Raw genomic sequence first — 19167 nt, forward strand, 5'->3', positions numbered from 1 at the left:
AGGAAACTTAAAACTTCAAAAGGATAGTTTTGGCTCTGGTCGAGATGCTTACTAACATGGAAGTGTTATGACCAAGCTGTCTTTCTGTCTCAGATTTTAGTTTGGAGACCATCACAATGGTATTCAACATTCAGCTCCTGGCAAAATGGAATGTTAGTAAAACCTTCTAAACACCTCTAGATAACTTAATTTAAGAGGTCCTTTTTTGGGGGGGGGGGAGGGCTGGCGAATTGTCATTTTTTAAGAAACTATTAAAATGACCAGGGGGAGAAAGGGAGACAGAAAAAAAACACCAGCAAAATCCATTCAGAGATTAGGTAAGAGGCTGTGATACTAAGGCTTATTTTGATGACTGTAACTCAAAAGCTTTGCTAGTCCTTTTAATAAAGTATATGTCTCTCTGGTAGTTATGAAAATTATAGGGCAGGCTTTTGATCTATTTATTATTTGACTTCTAAATCATCCTCCCAAATACTGGACATATGAATAAGAACTTATTTTCATGGAAAGTTCTGTACATTTGTCAATCACATCCACTTGTCTAAAAGCCTTTTTTCCCAGAATTTGTGAAATAGGGAGTGACTGAGGCCTTATGCCCCCTTCTGGAACTGAATTTTTTGCCACCCAGTATCTGAAAGATCTAGTTTTCTATTTTTAAAGGGAGAAAGTTTACTGAAAATGTACTGAAATGGAGATATACCTATCTCATAGAACTGGAAGGGACCTTGAGAGGTCATCGAGTCCAGTTCCCTGCCCTCACGAGACGACCAAGTACCATCCCTGTTAAGTGGTTACTCCTTGTTGAAAGTGACTTACACATTCTAAGACAGAAATGTTGAGAGATCCTTAAACTTGAACTTTTCCACTGAGAACTAGTAACCATTAATGCTGATGAGTTTCTTACATAATTTCCCTATGTTGATGAGTGTCTGTTGTTGTTCAGTAGATTAGCTGGAATCCAAAATCCTCTATTTGTACATATACAGATTGAACCTCTCTAGTCCAGCACTCTCTGATCTGGCAACATCCATGGTCCGGCATGATTTTAGTTAAGTGAACATCCAGATATCATGGGTATGGCCAAGATTCCTTCGGTCCCCTAAAGTTTGTTTACAGCCACCTGTTCTGGCTCTTGATGTTCTGCGCTGTTGTGTAGTTCGAATTTACTCCTAAATATCTAAGAGCCCAGGAAGCAGTGGAAGTGTTGCTAATGATGCTAGACAATATTGACCTCCTGTGATTTGACACAGTCTCTGGTTCAGCACCATCCAGGTCCCAGGGTGACTGATTAGAGAAGTTCAACCTGTACCAGATTTGCAACTAGATCCTCTTGCTACAGAGCCCAAGATCACAATCTCATGTATTGCCATCCATGTACAATACACACAGGCTTCGTCTAGACTGCATCCCTTTTCCGTAAAAGGGATGCAAATTAGATGTATTACAATTGCTCATGAAGCGGGGATTTAAATCTCCCCCGCTTCATTAGCTTAAAAATGGCTGCTGCTTTTTTCGGCACGGAGCTTTGTCGGAAAAAAGCGCCAGTCTAGACGCAGATCTTTCGGAAAATAAAGCCTTTTCTGAGGGATAAGGGATCTTTCGGAAAAAGCTTTATTTTCTGAAAGAGCCGCGTCTAGACTGGCGCTTTTTTCCGGCAAAGCTCCAAGCTGGAAAAAAGCGACAGCCATTTTTATGCTAATGAAGCGGGGGAGATTTAAATCCCCGCTTCATTTGCAATTGTGATACGTCTAATTTGCGTCCCTTTTATGGAAAAGGGATGCAGTCTAAACACAGCCACACATTTTGCCTAGTCTGCCAGCATAAGAACATAAGAACGGCCATACTAGGTCAGAGTAAAGGTCCATCTAGCTCAGTATCCTGTCTGCTGACGGGCCAATGCCAGATGCCCCAGAGAGAGTGAACGCAACAGGTAATCATCACGTGATCCCTTTCCTGTCATCCATTTCTTCCCATCCTGGTTAATAGCCTTTGATGCACCTAATCTCCATGAATCTATCTAGGTCTTTTTTGAACCCTGTTGAGTTCCACAGGTTGACACTGTGCTAAGTGAAGAAAAACTTCCTTTTGTTTGTTGTAAACCTGCTGCCTATTAATTTCATTTGGTGACCCCTAATTCTTATATTATGGGAATAAGTAAATAACTTTTTCTTATTAATTTTTTTCCACATTAGTCATGATTTTATGGATCTCTATCATTTCCTTCCTTAGTCTCCTCTTTTCGAAGCTGAACAGTCCAAGTCTTTTTAATCTCTCTTCATATGGGACTCATTCCCATATGAAGAGTAGTTGAGTAGTTGATTACCCAATATTATCTTAGGCTTAGACGTAGTCAACTACTCAGCTAGTAGCATATTTTCTCACCCCATCCCTCCGCTGCCTCCGTATCAGCAGGCCCAGGCTCGCCACCTACAGAGGCTGCTCCACATCCCATGGAGCTGCTCCTGGGCATGGGGAGGTCCTAGCTCCCCCATGGCCAGGGGGGGCTACTGGACCTGGTGCCGGCCAGGAATGAGCAAACCTGGCTCAGTCCCCACTCGTGCCAAGTCCAAGAGCTACCCTTGCTGCAGCTCTGCCGTTTAAATATAGCATGAGCCTGCCTGCCCAGTTCTTAGTACATTTAAACTGTAAAGCCTCAGCGGGGGATAACTCCTGGATGCTTTACTCCCTTATCGAATTATTGGGTAGTTGATAGAATTACTGTTTACTCACTTCCTAACATCCCTAGTGGGGACCTGCTCCAGCCCTCACTGGCTAATCGGAACTGGTAAGCCACACCAGTTAAGGGTGAGGTTAACCATTTACACCTCTGGAACACAGCCAGATGTTTGAAATTGATAGAAATTATATTGTAGCCAGCACAGTGTGTATTAACTTTCATTCTTTATAATGGCATTGTTGGGTTCTATAGTTAGCTGAGTTCCAGATGATAGTTGATTAATTTGTCAGTAAATATCTTTGTCTACCTGCCAGCCCTGGAAATTTAGTTTGAAATCTGAAGGACAAGTTTTTTGTTTCAAATTAGTAATGATTTGCATGCCAAATTGTTTTTATTTATATCTGTACAACTAAGCATAGATTTGGCCAAGTTGGAGCTTGGCTAACTGTTCTGATAGCCACTATCTTGTAGACCCTTTGGCTCTGCAGTTAAGTTTTTTTTTAATTTTGTCACTACCGTCAGCAAAGTGATAGTGCACATAGAACATGTCTATGGAATAAGGTGTCACTTTTTTGATATTTCACAATAGGACTACCTTTACATCATTGGTTTAGGGCATTTAATTGATCCTGGTTCTCCTGCATTGCTCCAAGATATATATATACATATATATATATTCTTGTATAATTTATTTTTATTGATATACAATGGATTATGTGAATAATTATGTTATGGGAATAATCTGACAATAGTATTACTGTCAATTTGGTGTGAGGAATACCTGAGATATTTTCTTCACAAATCTCAACCATCTTTCTACAACTGAGTATTCAACTCTAAAAGAAGGAGATAACAGCCTTCTATGGTGAACTTGTTTTGCATCAGAGACTTCTGTTAAGGTATGTATGGGAAGGATATGAGATATAGTGGAGAAGTTATTTAAACTGATCACATTCAGAAAGCATACTAGTTCTCATTTTCTATTTAACAGTTCCTTGAGATTGGCTTGCTATGTTCAACAGATCTCTTTGTAAGATGAAAACTGCTTAAAGAAAAGTATTCTAATGTTTTATAGATATTCATGCTGCTTAATAAATAATTACTTTATCTTCATTTAAAAGTATTTTATATCTAATAGGAAAACATGGCTATCATTTTCTCTTTATTTCTATAGGGTAACTTGCAGTTGCTGCAGAGCTGCCTGGCAGTATTAAATGGAGACACATAGAACACTCTGTCCTTCCACTTACAAGGGCTGCCTTCTGGATTTTGTTTTCATGACTTCTAATATGAATTTACATCTCACCGGAGAAATCAATTGGCAAAGTATGCATAAATAAGCTCCTGCTCTGAAAAAGTGAAGCCTCCTGAAAACAATTCCGGACTATATGAAGCAACAGCATACTCATTTATGCACATGTATTCACACACACATTTATTTAATCATTGTATGCTTTCATTGTTCAGAAATCAAATGTCCTGTTTCTTTGTGAAAGTAGACAATATAATTATGTTCTTGTTATGAATAGTATTTTGGTATGGCCACCAATCTTTCTTTACCTTTGTAAGTAATTTCTGAAATTGCCCATTTGAATGAATTGTTCAAATGGATTAAATATTGCCATTAGATGTTTGAATATTGTTATTATAAAGCATTGTATGCATTGTCTTAGTTTTTCCATGTCCTGGTATCAAGCATCTTAATATGATTTTCCAATTTAATGAACATTTCTTAGAAATTTTGGAAAACTTTATGTAATCTTTATAATTATGATTTAAAAGGAAAAGCAAATGCATTCGTATGTTTGCCTTAACTTGTAGACTAATTCCAATTGTTGTAAAATAAACTGTGAAATCAGTGATTTTTTTCTAAAATTATGCAGACATTGTATCGTCTATATTAACATTGAATAGACATTTATAGTAAATCTGTTTAATTTGATCAGCATTTTCTGCACCTATGCTCTAAAGCAAATAGTTAAAAAGCTATACTGCTCCAGTATCTCTTCTCACTCAAATGTGCAGGTTTATTAGCTTGCTTATCTACTGAAACTAGACTTCCCTTCCAGTTCACTTAGACATTTAGACTTGCTTACCATTCTATAGGAAAATAATTTTTAAAGAGGAGTGGCAAAAGCATGTCAAAGACAGTGTTGTATTTTGCCCTTTGGTCACATACAAAAAGCTCATTTCAAAATAAAAAGCAAAACAAAACATTTGGACAGGGAGAGGAGAGGTTGGAACAACAGAAGAGTCAGATTCCTGGGGACCAAATGTTGGGCTTACTAAACTTGAATCCTTAGTCTTTACTTAGTATGGAGAGAAAGCAAAATGCTGATTTGAACTATGAGTCCTCTGGAATTACATAACAGAGTCACAGCTCTGGGAGAACACTAGGTAAAGGGTCTATATTTTGCTTCATTAACCACATCTGGTCTTGGAACTGCTGCATGTGTTGCTTTCTGGACAACTGGCAGAGCAGCAGGGGTTTGGATCAAGGGGGCTTTATATCGGAGAGTCAGAAGTGAGTTAATATGCCAATAATTACATCTCTTACCGATACTCATACTGATACACCATTTTTTGGGTTTCATGATGGAAGTTAAAACAAGTCCAGTGGCACTTTAAACTATTAGTCTAACTATGCCATAATAAAATTGTTAGTCTTTAAGGTGCCTCCAGTCTCCTTGTTTTTGCTGAATCAGACTAACACAGCTACCTCTCTGAAACATGACAGATATGGTTTCAAATATGGATAAAATGCACAGTAGAAGCGTTCCTTTACTCTGATGCAGCCAGATATGCAGGGGCTTGCACAGATATGTAAGCTACCCAAGTAGAAATACCAAATGTAGATAAGCCCTTACCGAGGAACTGATGCTAAAACTGCAGCTTGTATCATACATTGGATTGTTTCTTACAAGTTTGAAAATCAACATTTCCACTGGCCACTGATGCCTGTAATTATTTTTCAGTTGTGTCTGTAATACACTTTTCATTTTAGAGCTCATTTCCCCCTGTATGCTGAGGAGTTCATAATCTAAAATCAGACGAAATGATAAAAGGAGCACAATATACTGTTTTAAAAAAAGATAAAATAGGACACGTAAACTTTCTACGTTGACAGATGGCTTTGTGAATTCATTCCTGCAAGAGGCGGTAGCTATGTGGCTGGGCGAGGTGAAGCTGGCCGGACTGCAGAGGCCAGGGCAGTTCTGCTCGGCGCGGGGGGGGGGGCGAGGAAGGGGAGGGCTGTGATTCCAGCGCAGACACCAGCCTCTTGACGCACTGGTTTGAACGCCAGTTTGTTGCACGCGCTGGCACGGGCCTTGCCCCTTCGCTCCGTGGCCTAGGCCGCTACTGGCTCTGCTGGGGTGATGCTCGAGTAAAGCGATCAGAAAGCAGGCGGCCTCTTTGGCCCTCGGGGGTGAGGGCCTCAGGGAGGTCGCGGTTGCAGGGCCCCCGGGAAGCCAGGAGCGGGGCTCGGCCGGAGCGGAAGCGGAAGCGGGCAGGTTTCGGGGCGGACCGGGCCTGGGGACAGCGGTCGCTGCCGCGCTGGTCGGATCGTAGCAGAGGGGGGGGCGGCTGGAGCCGACCGGGTGTCGCCATGAGCCGGCTGCAGGAGGAGGAGGATCCCTACGTGATCGAGGAGCCGAGCGATGAGGAGCCGGGACAGAGCAGGTACCGAGCGCCCCACGGAGAGAGCCGCCCTCGCTGCAGGCAGACGAGAGGCACCATCCCGCCTGCCCTTGGGCCTAGGGATGTAAGAGACGGAGCCCCAGTGGGCCTGGGGTCCCGAGGACCGACCGACGTAGAGACGCCTGTGCCCGGGGCAGGACCCAGAGGTGTCAGGCCAAGTCTCTGCTTCATTACTCCGCTCTTCCAGCAGCTCAGTAACTAGGCTTGGCAGGGCTGGAAATGAGTTCGGCATCCACACACTCAGCGTAAAATATTTCCACCAGTAATAGCCGAAATGTATAGACAAGGCAAAGGGAGGAAAATGCTGCATGACTCCTATATTAATGATCATAAAACCTCATGTAACGGATGCTGCAATAAAGTTCCTGCTTATAGTTCTTCTCAAACAGCGTGCTTATGACGCTTTACATCTTTGACTCTCAAATCTGATTCCTCCATCATGTCTTGCAATTGTGAACATTTAAATTGATAAAAAATACTTAAAACCCATAGTTTTGTACAACTGTGAATGTCTCAATTGAAAAATGCCTAAAGGTAAATATCAGTCTTAGCTGCTGAAATTATTTCTTTTAAAAATAGATTTCTGCCAAGCACATCAGTATTCCCATTTCAGTTTCTACTCTTACTTTGTTTAAACTTCATTGTGTGTTTTGGGTTATTCTAGTACCTTATAACACTCTAAAACAACATTTATAGGTTTATTGGCATTGTGAATACATCCTGATTGCATTAAAGTAAGCAAAATACATGGTTCATTACACAAACACTACAGGAACACAAATCTTACATTTTCATAAAGACTTTTTAAAAATAGTCTTGTGCACTATTGACACCTACATTCCCATGTGGTGTCACCACACAAAAAGTGCTGTACACCAAGAAGTGAACTACAAGAAACATACTGAAAGGGAGGCAGGCTGTAACTTTTGGCAAACTATCCAACTTAACTGAAATGCAAGTTGCTTCATTAAAGAAAACAATTTTCTAGGACTTTTTCCCAGAGCTTACTGTTCTGTTGGTTTTTTTTTTATTATTATTGTCAGAGTAGTTTTTTGTTTAAACTGAAATACTTCAGACTATGATCTTGCAATTGACAACATGTAAATACACTGTTGGCTTGCACACTGACTTCACTGTCTATTGCAGGATTGTGGGTTTAGTACATAGCTTAAAATGAAGCAGTCATCCAACTAAAATGGTAAAATATGTCCATTATTAGATAGAAAGTTGTATCAATAAATACTTCAGAATAATCCAAATGATTTTTATTACATCAGTAGAGGGGTTGATATTGTAAACCAATAATAATGGATTTTAATACTTAAATATCCTGTAGCTCGGAGGATGAGGTGGATGTGCTTTTATATGGTACTCCTGATCAAAAGCGCAAACTGATAAGGGAGTGCCTTACTGGAGAAAGTGAATCATCAAGTGAAGATGAGTTCCAAAAGGAAATGGAGGCAGAACTAAACTGCACTATGAAAACTATGGAGGGCAAGTGGAAGTCATTAGAAACAGGTAAATACAACTTTTTTAGTATCTCCTTTTCTATGTAATAGTCAGTTATAGGGCAGCTAAGTGAATGTATTATTTTAGCCCATAATGCATTATTGATTATGTTGATGAGCTGAGTGAATGTATTATTTGGCTTCTTAGTTTGATTGCATGTGTTCACTGACAGTTATAGAATAACTGGACATCGGTGTTAAAATGAACAGCAATTAAATAGTTCCTTTAGCCATTTAAATTACCATCAATATCCCAATGCTTATTTAGACTAATGGAGGATTTCACACTTTTCAGGATTCTTCTGCCTTGGTCCACTGGTCCTTTTTAGGTGGTCTCCAGTGCTGTTCTCAGCCTGCACCACCTCCTCCTACATGGGAGGCTGTGGCTGTATTTCTCCTCTGTCTCCAGTGGCTTCCTGATGTTGCCAGGTTTTGGATCACTCTCTCAAAGTAAGGGACAACAGGCAGCAGGTTCCCTCCATCTGCCGCAAATCATCTTAAGAGCTGCCAGCTACACTTTTGACAAATGGAACTCCATCATTATGAGGTGGGGCTCTAGGAAGTGGTCACTTACTGGCAATAAAAAGGAAAGAAGAAAAATAAAATACTACTTAATGCTACAAAATGAAAAAGAAATTGCTTATTGCCCAGAATCCCCCAGTAATAGAAGAGTTTCACTGGAGAGCAGAGCTACCCTAATGGGTTTTTCGAGAACTGAGTTAATGGTTCTGTTTTAACTGGTGTGAATTGATTTCTGGACATGCTACAAATTTGTGTTCCATACGCATACATTTGTGATATCTCTTGGCTGTCCTAGAATACATTTTTCTGGGGTGCCTTTGACTAGCATTTTAGCTCAGGAGTTTTCAAAGTTGGGTCGTGGGTCTGCCCGAGTAAGCTGCTGGTGCTCCACAAGACGCGTTGTCTGTCTAAGCGTCCCTAGGCATGGAACTTCACAGGTCCCATTGGCTGCAGTTCATTTTGTCCAGGCAATGGAAGCTGCGGGAAGTGGCAGCCTAGCCCAATGGGAGCTGCAGGGTTCCATGCTTATGGACGCTTAGCTAGACGAGGCATCTTGTGGTGCACCAGAAGCTTACCTGGGCAGGCCCGTGACTCAACTTTGAAAATCCCTGTTCTAGATAACACAGCCACTTTTTAGCGCAACAATACTGACCTTAAACCATGAGTTTAGACCAGTCTTCATAGCTGTTTTTGTAGGCCTTAAAACTTTGCTTTCTCTTTGAGCACTTATATTGTTCTGTGTGAAAATAAAGTGCTTTTTAAGGCATTTAAGGCAGCTGCAAGGATTCCCTTCTTAGAAGGCAATGTGTAGTGTTTGATATGCTGAACTCTGGAAACCTCATTCTCTGGATATGCTACATTTTCAAGTATTGTTATTGGATAATGTATAGGGTTGCCAGGTGACCGGTTTTGAACTGGACAGTCCAGTATTTGAGCTTTCTGTTCGGGAAACAAATTGAGGAAATATAAATGAGAAAATATAAATGTCCAGTATTTTCTAAATAAGATGTAATGTAGATTGTGATGTAATGTCAAGTGTGTCTGGTATTTTTGTTGAAACCATCTGGCAACCCTAATAATGTATCATTATATAGCAAACAACAGTCAGTGTCATTTTATGCTTTTAAAAGGGAAATTGATACTGGTATGAAGTGTGTGTGTGAATGTAATGAATTAAGGTGAATAACATTAGGGATGTGTCAGCATACATGTTTAAATGGTTAACCAATGAGCCTGGGTTTACACACAAGCCCCCTCTCCCTTCCTGCATCAGAGGCAGCAGCTGGGGGGTGGGGTGGGGGGGTGGAGGAGGTAGGAATCTGTAATCCGAGGGAGCAGGCTTTTAAGCTGGTACCAGCATGGCAGGAGAGGAGAGGCGGCTCCATATGTGCCAGTATTTGTGAGAAGCTGGCTTAAAAGTCAGCTTTCCATGTGCACTGGCTCCTGCAGAGTTCCCTCACCTCCACTGGTAAACTAAGAATGTTAAGCCTGTAATTCATTAATCATGTAGTCGACAAAAACTACACAATTAGTTGATAAGGGGTTGATACACTTCTACCACTCAGTCCCAGCTCCTGCCAGGTCTGGCAGCTACCCCACTGCAGCTCTGCACTACAAGCATTTGTACTGCAGAACCTCAGTGGGGGTTGATGCTGGGTCCCAGCGCAAGCCAAGACTGAGCCAGCCTGCCCGCACCCTGGCTTTTAGTGCTTGTATTCCAGAGCCACAGTGGGAGTTGATGCCAGGTCCCAACACTAAGAGCTGGGGTGCAGGCAAGCTGGCTCAGTCTCAGCTCGTGCCAGGACCGGCATCAACTCTCACCCCAACTCTTAGTGCTTGTACTGAAGAGCTACAGCCTGTAGTTCAATAGTGTTAACTGATAAGCACCCACTTATCAGTTAATCATTTAGTCGACTGGACTATTACATCCCCAGTGTAAATGCGTACCCCTAGAAAATTTCTGCAGTTACACATTTATCAAACCTCCCCTCCCCCTGCTTTTTAATATCTCTAAATAACATACACTTTAAACAATGATATTTGTAAAACAATTATCAGATTGAAATTCGTTTAAATCAAAATGTACATTAACAGGGAAAAAAAGCAGATTTTAAACATGGGTCCCTTGATAGAACATTGATTTAAAAAGGTTCAAAAGCTAATCTATGAATTGGGAGTATAATTACCTCTCTTACAGTAGGACAAAAAACTGCCTCTAAATAACCAAAGCTATCCATTTCTGCAGTCCTCAGATATATTTCTGTTCTTTTTGATTTACAGGGACATAGTTGCCAGGGGGATAAGTTCCTTACTTTTGAGGCGAACCTGTGTTTCTTTGTTCCTGTTACAAAGTGCATAGTGAGGCATTCTTAGTTACCTTCGCAAGTCATCTATTGAAAAGGTCCATTTTAAACAGGATTGTTGATTTGCAGACATTTCAGCAAAGTAAATCTTGTTTTTCTTGTTAACTGAGCAGACCTGAACCTGTGCATAGTTTCTGGTTAATTATCTTTTGTATTATCAAGGATGTATTATTTGCATAGTTTGCCAATGATAGTTTACCCTGGACTATACTCTGGTTTCATTTTGAGCGGACAGTATGTCCATTAGTGGCATATCGGTCACTAGGGATGATGTAGATGCATTTTGTAAATTAGGCTCCAGTCCTGGAAAGACTTAAGTATGTGTAACTTTGAGCCCTATGAAGAGTCACATCAAAGCCAGTGCATGGAAAATGGCACAATCAATTTAATATTTACAAGATTTAATAGCATTTACATAGCATTTTACTTTTGAGATAAAGTTAGACACATCAGCTAGTAGGCTACTGGTATAAACTGATGTCTCAATTTTGACAGCTTCTCCGCTAATGTGTCTAAATTTACCTCTAAATAAAGTATTATGTAGGTGCTATTAAATCTCCTAACATTAAACTAACCATATTATCATTTATGCATTGATTTCAGAAGACTAGTCATGAGTGTATAACAGTTGGATCCCAGTTGCATTTACAGACAGTTACAGGGGAATGTGCCCTCATCCTGAATTCACTTTAGGGACACAGTCTACTTTTTTATTTTGGGCTTATGATTGCTAATTCTGATGCTTTCTTGTTTGTTTGGTTATGATTTCATAAATAGGTACTTCTTCAAGTACTGGACAAGCTGGAACAGTCACCACAACAAAATATTATGATGATATTTATTTTGACTCTGATTCAGAGGATGAAGATAAAGTAGGTAAATGGCTGAGGAAAGAGTTGACCACCTCTGTAGCAGTATCCCCTTCTCCAGACCTGAAGAGACCTCTGGAGTCAGAGGCTATGGCTGGAGAGGGTCTTGAGGGTAGGTGGTTAGGTTGAGGGTGCTTATGTCACCTCACACTTCCACTAAAACTCTGAAAAAAAGGTGATAATGTCTATAGCCTGGTGCTGCATTAATCCTTCTATGACGGTATCTGCAGAAAGGAGTGATCCAAGCCTTTTGTTTTAATGGGGATTTTTTTGTATTTGTAGCACAGCAAAAATGAAGTAGAAACTGTCACTTTGGTTGGTTAGCTCAGTGGTTGTCAGTTAGGGGTTTGGGACGTTTAGGGGATTTGCCAAAATAAACAGAGGGAGGCCAGTATTAGACTTACCCAGGGCAGAAAGCCAAAGCTTAAGCACCATCACTTTGATCTGAAGCAGAAGCCCAAGCAGCTTAGTTTTGCAGGGCCCTTGTGGCACGGGACCCTGGGCAACTGCCCTGCATGCAACCCCTAATGCTGGCAGCTTTTAAGCTACTGGTTCAGTGTTTCTCAAACTGTGCTCCGCAGAGCCCCAAGGCTCCACGAGACATCTCCAGGGGCTCCACGAGGTTGACAAACTGGAAAGCCTTCAAAAGCATAATTAAGAATTGCCTCGAACTGACATAATTAACACACACTGCTGGGGCTCTGCATAAATTTTTATGCATGGAAAGGGCTCCAGAGCCCAAAAAGTTTGAGAACCACTGTACTGGATAGTCAGGTAAACAGGTGTTATGGCACAGATAGGTTGTGAAATTTTTATAGCATGTGCGTGCAGGGGGGGCAAAGAGGGGCTCAGAAAGAAAAAGGTTGTGGATCCTTGAAATAGATAATAGTTGACTTATATGATTTGGAAGGTAGAGTTCAACTATGTTCTCACACACCTCTCAGGTACACAGGTGGCTAGGAAAAAAAAGAGACAGCAGCAGCGCCAGATTCCTACTAATGATGAGCTACTGTATGATCCAGAAGAAGATGATCGAAACCAAGAGTGGGTGAACTCTCAGAGACCAGGGTAAGAAGATGTAAACATTTTAACCCTTGAATATATCATTGAACGTGTCAAGTAACTTAAAAGCTGTAAAGGCAGTACATCTAAAAGTGGTTTCTTTGAGTCATAGCTTCATTTGAAGTATATGAAATACAAAATATTGTTTTAGTACAGTGTTCGCTTATTCACATTTGCAGGTGTCATTTACAGGTTCCTTTTTATGATGATCTGAACCTATAGATAAATACTCAGTTGGGGCCAAATCCTATTTCACATGAACTCCTTATTGACTTAGCAGGGTCAAATCCTAATAGAATACTAGAACTGGAAGGGACCTTGAGAGGTCACCTAGTCCAGTCTCCTGCCCTCATGGCAGGACCAAGCACTGTCTAGACCAGGCATGTCCAAAGTCCGGCCCGTGGGCCAATTGCGGCCCGTGTTCCGGTTTAAATCGGCCCTACAGGTAATTTGGCAATATCTATCTTTTATGGCCCCCAACGAATCCATATGTATTGAGATGAATACATTGTAAAATCTCAGTTAATGTCAGTTGGTCTAAATCAGTTATAAATATATTTGGACACAACATGTATACTTGGTGTTATGTTCCTGTTCATATTTTTTTAACTTAAAAGTTGACAGACAACCTTTATTACCAATAATATGTAATGTACTTTACAATGTTCCTGACATATATTTCAGCATCCTGGATTTTTTTTTCATCTGGCCTTCAGATATGAAAGGCAGAGTGATTTAACACCTGTTTAGATTTGTCATCCATGTGACGAAATGAAAAGTATGCCGTTTGCAATAAACTTTGCATAAAATAGTTAATTTGCATTTAATTTTAATGGTTCAAAGAATGTCAGGCAAAATGGTCGGCCCTCACGCATGTTCACTTCATCAAATCTGGCCCTCTTTGAAAAAAGTTTGGACACCCCTGGTCTAGACCATCCCTGATAGATGTCTATCTAACCTGCTCTTAAATATCTCCAGAGATGGAAATTCCACAACCACTCTGACAGGAAGTTTTTCCTAATGTCCAACCTAAACCTCCCTTGCTGCAGTTTAAGTCCATTGTTCTCCTTGGCCTCTGATGGTAGGACAAGAAGCAATTTTTCTTTCTTCCTTGTGACACCCTTTTAGATACTTGAAAATCGCTATCATGTCCCCTCTGTCTTCTCCTTTCCAAACTAAACAAGCCCAGTTCTTTCAGTCTCCCCTCAGAGCTCATGTTCTCTAGACCTTTAATCGTTCTTGTTGCTCTTTTCTGGACCCTCTCCAATTTCTCCACGTCTTTCTTCAAATGTTGTGCCCAGAACTGGACACAGTACTCCCAATTGAGGCCCAATCAGCACATAGTGGAAGAACAAACTCTCGTGTCTTGCTCACAACACTCCTGTTAATGCATCCCAGATTCATGTTTGCTTTTTTTTGCAGTAGTGTCACACTGTTAACTCATATTTAGCTTGTGGTGTGCTACAACCCCTAGATCCCTTTCTGCGGTACTCTTTCCTAGATAGTTGCTTCCCATTCTGTATGTGTGAAACTAATTGTTTCTTCCTAAGTGGAGCACTTTGCATTTGTCCTTATTAAACGTCATTCTATTTACCTCACACCATTTCTCCAGTTTGTCCAGATCACTTTGAATTATGACCTGATCCTCTAAAGCAGTTGCACCCCCCCCCAACTTCATATCATCTGCAAACTTAAGTGTATTCTCTATGCCAGTATCTAAATCGTTGATGAAGATATTGAACAGAACTGATCCCAAAACAGACCCCTGCAGAACCCCACTTGTTATGCCTTTCCAGCATGATTGTCAACCATTAATAACTATTCTCTGAAAACAGTTATCCAGCCAGTTATACACCTAGTTATTGAACTCCCATTCAATTCCATTAGAGAAAGTAATGATAAGTGCTTTTGTATTGCCATCCCATTTGCTTTATTAATTTATTCTTTTTACCAAAAAAACCCCAAACCAACTTGATCATGAGAGTCACCTATGTGCAGAACTCTGATTGAAGTCAAAGGACGTTCCACATTCAGTGACCTTGCAGGATTAGGTGATGTCTTTTTTTTCCCCTTTTTAATGTCTTAGCATATTTTAATCACTAGATTATTTAGCTATCGTTCACTGTTCAAGTGAAACTAAGACAAATACCTTTTTGTTTTTAACAGGCTTGGGGTTTAGTGAGGTAGAAAAGAGTGGTTGGATGCAATGGAACGAGCTGGAGCTCCTTTTCTGTGGAATTTTTGGCCTGTGTATGAAGTAAAACCCCATTGGCCAGCAGGAAAACTAAATTCTGCAGCTGAACAAAAACTGATGAATGCAGAATTAAATATCTTGTGCTGATTACACCTAGAAAAAATGCATCCTATTTCACACACAGCAAAGGATCGTTATGCAGAAATACATACTCCGTTAAGATTCAAACTCTTGAGCTAATTAAAAAGCCATTCGTATAAAAATTAGAGTGAGACAGACAAATGTTGGTGCTTTATTTTTTCCCAATTATTTGAATACTGTGTACTTTGGACTGGGAGACCAGGGTTCCAGAAAGTATCAAACATTTGCTGTAGGTGGTTTTTGGTTGTAAATACAGCGTTAAGGTTCAATCTAGATGCCTAACCTGTAGGGATAGATATTTTCACCTGTTTGTTTACTTCTTGGTAGATACCAAAATTTAAGAAGAATGCATCAGCAGGTCAAACCTCCAGCCATTCCAAACAGTGATGCTGTTTTGAACTGCCCTGCTTGCATGACTACATTGTGCTTTGACTGCCAAAGGTAATTATTGAACCGTAAACATGAAGTGATATTTCTGCAATGTCTTATTTTCAGCTGCAGTGAAATATGTAATTTATATTTATTAGTTAACAGAGCAGATGTGTCATTTTGAAAATAAAGGTATGGATTCAACACATGCATGCAATTATATTTCACCTTGGTTCCACAGTAGCAAACCTAGGATTTTTCTCAAGAGAAGTTGAGAGCGAGCAGTATGGAAATAAGCAATATGTAGAAGGCTCTTTTGCAAATTCACTGAATATTTATGAGACAATGATTTACACTACATCTAATGCTTTTTGGAAGCCTTAATCTTAAATATTCTGTCTGTTTTGCAAACCAGCCAATCAGTTGTATTTTCAGTCAGTTGGTTAGAGGCTTGGATCAACCTCATAATGAACAATCAAAAACTCAATTGATAATCAGTCTTTGTGTTATATTGATAGTTTTTCAGCTACTCAAGATTTTGAGAATGGGGGGAAGTGATAGTCACAGATGGCATGTCTAGACTACACGTGGCTTCTGAAAGAAGATATAAAAATTTGTCTCGAATTTGCATATCATCTGTTTTTTTCCCCCCAGAAGAGGCTTTTCCGATATTTGGCCCATCTACATGGGGCCTAATATCAGAAAATCCCCCTCTTTTGAAAGCCCCCTGTAAACCTTGGAAAAACCTCTTCCAGGAAAAAAGAGGAAGTCATGTGCAGTCTAGACGTGCCCAGACAGATTAGTAAATATCCCTAACAATATGTTGATTTTATGAAAGAATATTGGGTTATAGCAAACTAGTATTCCAGAGCATAGAGGACATTGAGATAAAGTTGCTATGTTTATGTATAATAGCAGCTGTTTGAGTTTCAGGAAAATGCCTCTGCTGTTGCTCAAAACAATTTGTTGGAATGTCAAATGATTTTAACTCAGTCTGGACTTCACTGGCTTAATCCTTATTGTCAAGGCTATTCCCCACTTTACTTCGAGTTCAGAAGGTTGGGGCCCACAAGAGACCTTAAAATACCCTGCCACTAAAGGCTTCAATTAAACAAAACAAAACTTCCTAGTGTCCCAGATTGTATGCTGCCACCACCCAAATGCCAAAACAGTGAAAGCCCAGGAAGACGCAGTTGGGATTTTCTTTCTATGGGGTAACCCTAAGATCTTTAACTTTTCCTCAGGAGAGAGCTTGAAAACAAACTTTAATCTCTTAATAGCTGACCTTCAATCTCAGACACATGCACACTGAACCTCCTGCCTTCTAGGACACAGGAATGAGATCATAGTCTTAAAAAGGTGAATCTATTATCAAAACAAAGAGAGAGATTTGGTAAAGCATACTTGGTTGCTAGGTGTTACAGAGCAACTGGGAAAAAAACAGATTAAAGCACAGAGAACTGCTTCCCTGGATTCAGTACAGTGTTCAGAGAAGTAGGGGACAGACATGGGCTCAGCACAGAGGAGATTAACCAAACCCCAAAATAATCATGTCTAACTAAACATGCCCTGTTCTACTTAAATCTGTTATTCCAAAGTTTAGTCTTTACTTAGGTGTAGATATCGCTGAAAAATCCATGCCTTATTCCTTCCTCAGTCCATCTTTCTCCTAGCTCCTGCTCAAAACTCACACAGAAGACTGAATCAGGCAGAATCTGTTTCAATTAAAATCTCTCACTTGCTTCCCATTGGCTCTCCATGCTCCCTGCTAACACTTTCTGGATACCCACTGCCTCTGGGTTTAACCTTTACAGACAGTTTAGTTAACTGAATGAGTGGAGTGTCTAGAAGGGGTAGTATTCTTCTCATCCATCAAAATTATGATGATCTTTATTTCCTGGTCTTATGTTCTTGACACTAGGAATTCCTGTTCTTAATATGGTAACTAAGTTGGTGCCTACCCTGTCCCAGATTTTGAAGAGAGAAATTTTAACAAAAACACAACTTTATCTGATCTATTGGAGGCAGGGGGAAATTAACACCTGGGCTAGGCTTATGATTGAATGACAGATGCAAGGATTTGGGATTGTCTTAGCAGAGAAGTGTTGGGAGCATATAGAATGGAGTTGAGTTGAAGAACAGTAAGATGTAAGTTTATTAGAATGGAAACAGACAAACTAGGGAAAAACGTATTGTCACTGGGTATGTCTGTACTAGCCCCCTAATTCGAACTAGGGAGGCTAAGGAGGGTGACCGAAATTGCAAATGAAGCATGGGATTTAAGTATCCCGCCCTTCATTAGCATGTTCCTGGGCGGTCGCCATTCCATGAGGTTTAACTGTTAATTCGAAGTAAAGGGTTTATTTCGGAATCGCCCTTCTCTGCCGCGTGTAGACGTGGGCAGTTCTTCCGGGCTAGTCAATTTCCAAAATGGCAACTGCCCCGGAACATGCTAATGAAGCACGGGATATTTAAATCCCGCGCTTCATTTTGCAATTCGGTCACCCTCATTAGCCTCCCTAGATCGAACTAGGGGGCTAGTGTAGACATACCCACCCATTCTTGGAAAGCTATATTAAAGATTGGATCTGAATTGATCTTTCTGGGGTTAATACATTGGCTCAAAAATTTAACAGTAATTTTTAAGATATTAAATTTACATGAACATGGACTGGCCAAATTCATGAGAAATGACAGGGTTAAAATTATTTTTTAAATATTTAAATGTTGGAGGGTAAAAAGTATGGTTCAAATTCTGGCTTGTTTATACAACTTCACTTTTGACTGGCTGCTAGTCCTTTGACTTGGTGTTTCCTGTCCTCACTCCTTCAGCAGTCACCAGTTTTGTGGAAACAGAATTCTGTCAGAGGAGAACATGACAATTGCATTTTCTTTTTTTCCTAGACATGAATCCTATAAAACACAGTACAGAGCAATGTTTGTGATGAACTGCTCTGTTAACAAAGAGGAGATTCTAAAATACAAAGGTCCAGTGAACAAGAAGATAAAGAAAGGACATAAGAAAATGAAACACAGTAACGAGATCAACCCTGTGCAGGGAAATCAAGAAGAGGAGGAAGTATATCATCCAGTCAAATGTACCGAATGTTCAACTGAAGTGGCAGTCTTGGATAAAGATGAAGTTTTTCACTTCTTCAATGTTCTAGCAAGCCACTGTTAATGTGATAAAACAGCTGTGCTGTTCAAGACTGTATGAAATCTCAAAGACGTGGACAATATTTTATCCTTTTTATAAAGCCTTTCTGTATCATTTGGAAAGTCTTAAACTGTCATTGAAAGAATCTTTGTAAAATTTCATGGAAGAGATACAGTTAACTGGGAGCAATATTCTGTCATGCCTTCAGATAATGATAATAGCATGGAGAGTTTAAATTCATGTACATATTAGGCAATATTTTTGTGTATTGGAACCATTGTTCATGTACTCATGCAATATGTTAAAAGTGTTAAACTGTTGCTTAGAATAAAAATGATCTTCTCCATACTTGGATTCAGTGACTTTAAGATGATAATAGGCTCTATAATATTTCTTATTCTGGATTTTGTTTGCCTGGAGTGGCAGACTCATATGATTTTGGTTGGGATTCATATTTGACAGAGGAGAGGATTTAGATGTATTTGGATACTGATCCCACTAAAGCATCTAAATATGGATGTTTATATTTATGCACATTGGAAGGCTTTGTATTCTTATTTTTGCTTCTCTGCTCATCTCATTTAAGTTAAATATTTCAATTCAGAG

General features: G+C 40.1%; 2 protein-coding genes across 3 annotated transcripts in view; both read left to right on the forward strand.

The window, feature by feature from the left end:
- Positions 1-5352, forward strand: part of SNX6 (sorting nexin 6) — a 45246-nt gene extending 39894 nt beyond the window's left edge. The window contains exon 14 of the mRNA XM_075926942.2: positions 3852-5352. Coding sequence (XP_075783057.1) covers positions 3852-3905 — 54 coding nt within the window. The 3' untranslated portion in view covers positions 3906-5352. The remainder of the gene's footprint in view (positions 1-3851) is intronic.
- A 545-nt stretch (positions 5353-5897) lies between these two features.
- EAPP (E2F associated phosphoprotein) lies at positions 5898-18909 on the forward strand. 2 transcript variants are annotated; one of them, XM_075926943.2, is made up of 6 exons: positions 5898-6358; positions 7713-7894; positions 11547-11750; positions 12583-12706; positions 15363-15476; positions 18309-18909. In XM_075926943.2, exons 1-6 carry the CDS (start codon positions 6285-6287, stop codon positions 18583-18585), a joined length of 975 nt encoding a protein of 324 aa, XP_075783058.1. In that variant the 5' UTR covers positions 5898-6284; the 3' UTR covers positions 18586-18909. The 2 variants fall into 2 exon arrangements, with proteins under 2 accessions (XP_075783058.1, XP_075783059.1); XM_075926944.2 differs by having other exon boundaries at positions 5903-6358; positions 11547-11645.
- Positions 18910-19167: the final 258 nt, after the last annotated feature.

The sequence above is a fragment of the Pelodiscus sinensis genome, chromosome 5 (assembly GCF_052426305.1).
Source record: "Pelodiscus sinensis isolate ZL-2025 chromosome 5, ASM5242630v1, whole genome shotgun sequence".
Classification (NCBI taxonomy): Eukaryota; Metazoa; Chordata; order Testudines; family Trionychidae; genus Pelodiscus; species Pelodiscus sinensis.

Bases quoted from the DNA above. Each gene is read 5' to 3' on its own strand.
- EAPP (XM_075926943.2), top strand. From the start codon at position 6,285: ATGAGCCGGCTGCAGGAGGAGGAGGATCCCTACGTGATCGAGGAGCCG. The intron at 11,751-12,582 runs GTAGGTGGTTAG...CACACCTCTCAG, and splicing joins GGCTGGAGAGGGTCTTGAGG to GTACACAGGTGGCTAGGAAA. The intron at 12,707-15,362 runs GTAAGAAGATGT...ACTTCTTGGTAG, and splicing joins GTGAACTCTCAGAGACCAGG to ATACCAAAATTTAAGAAGAA.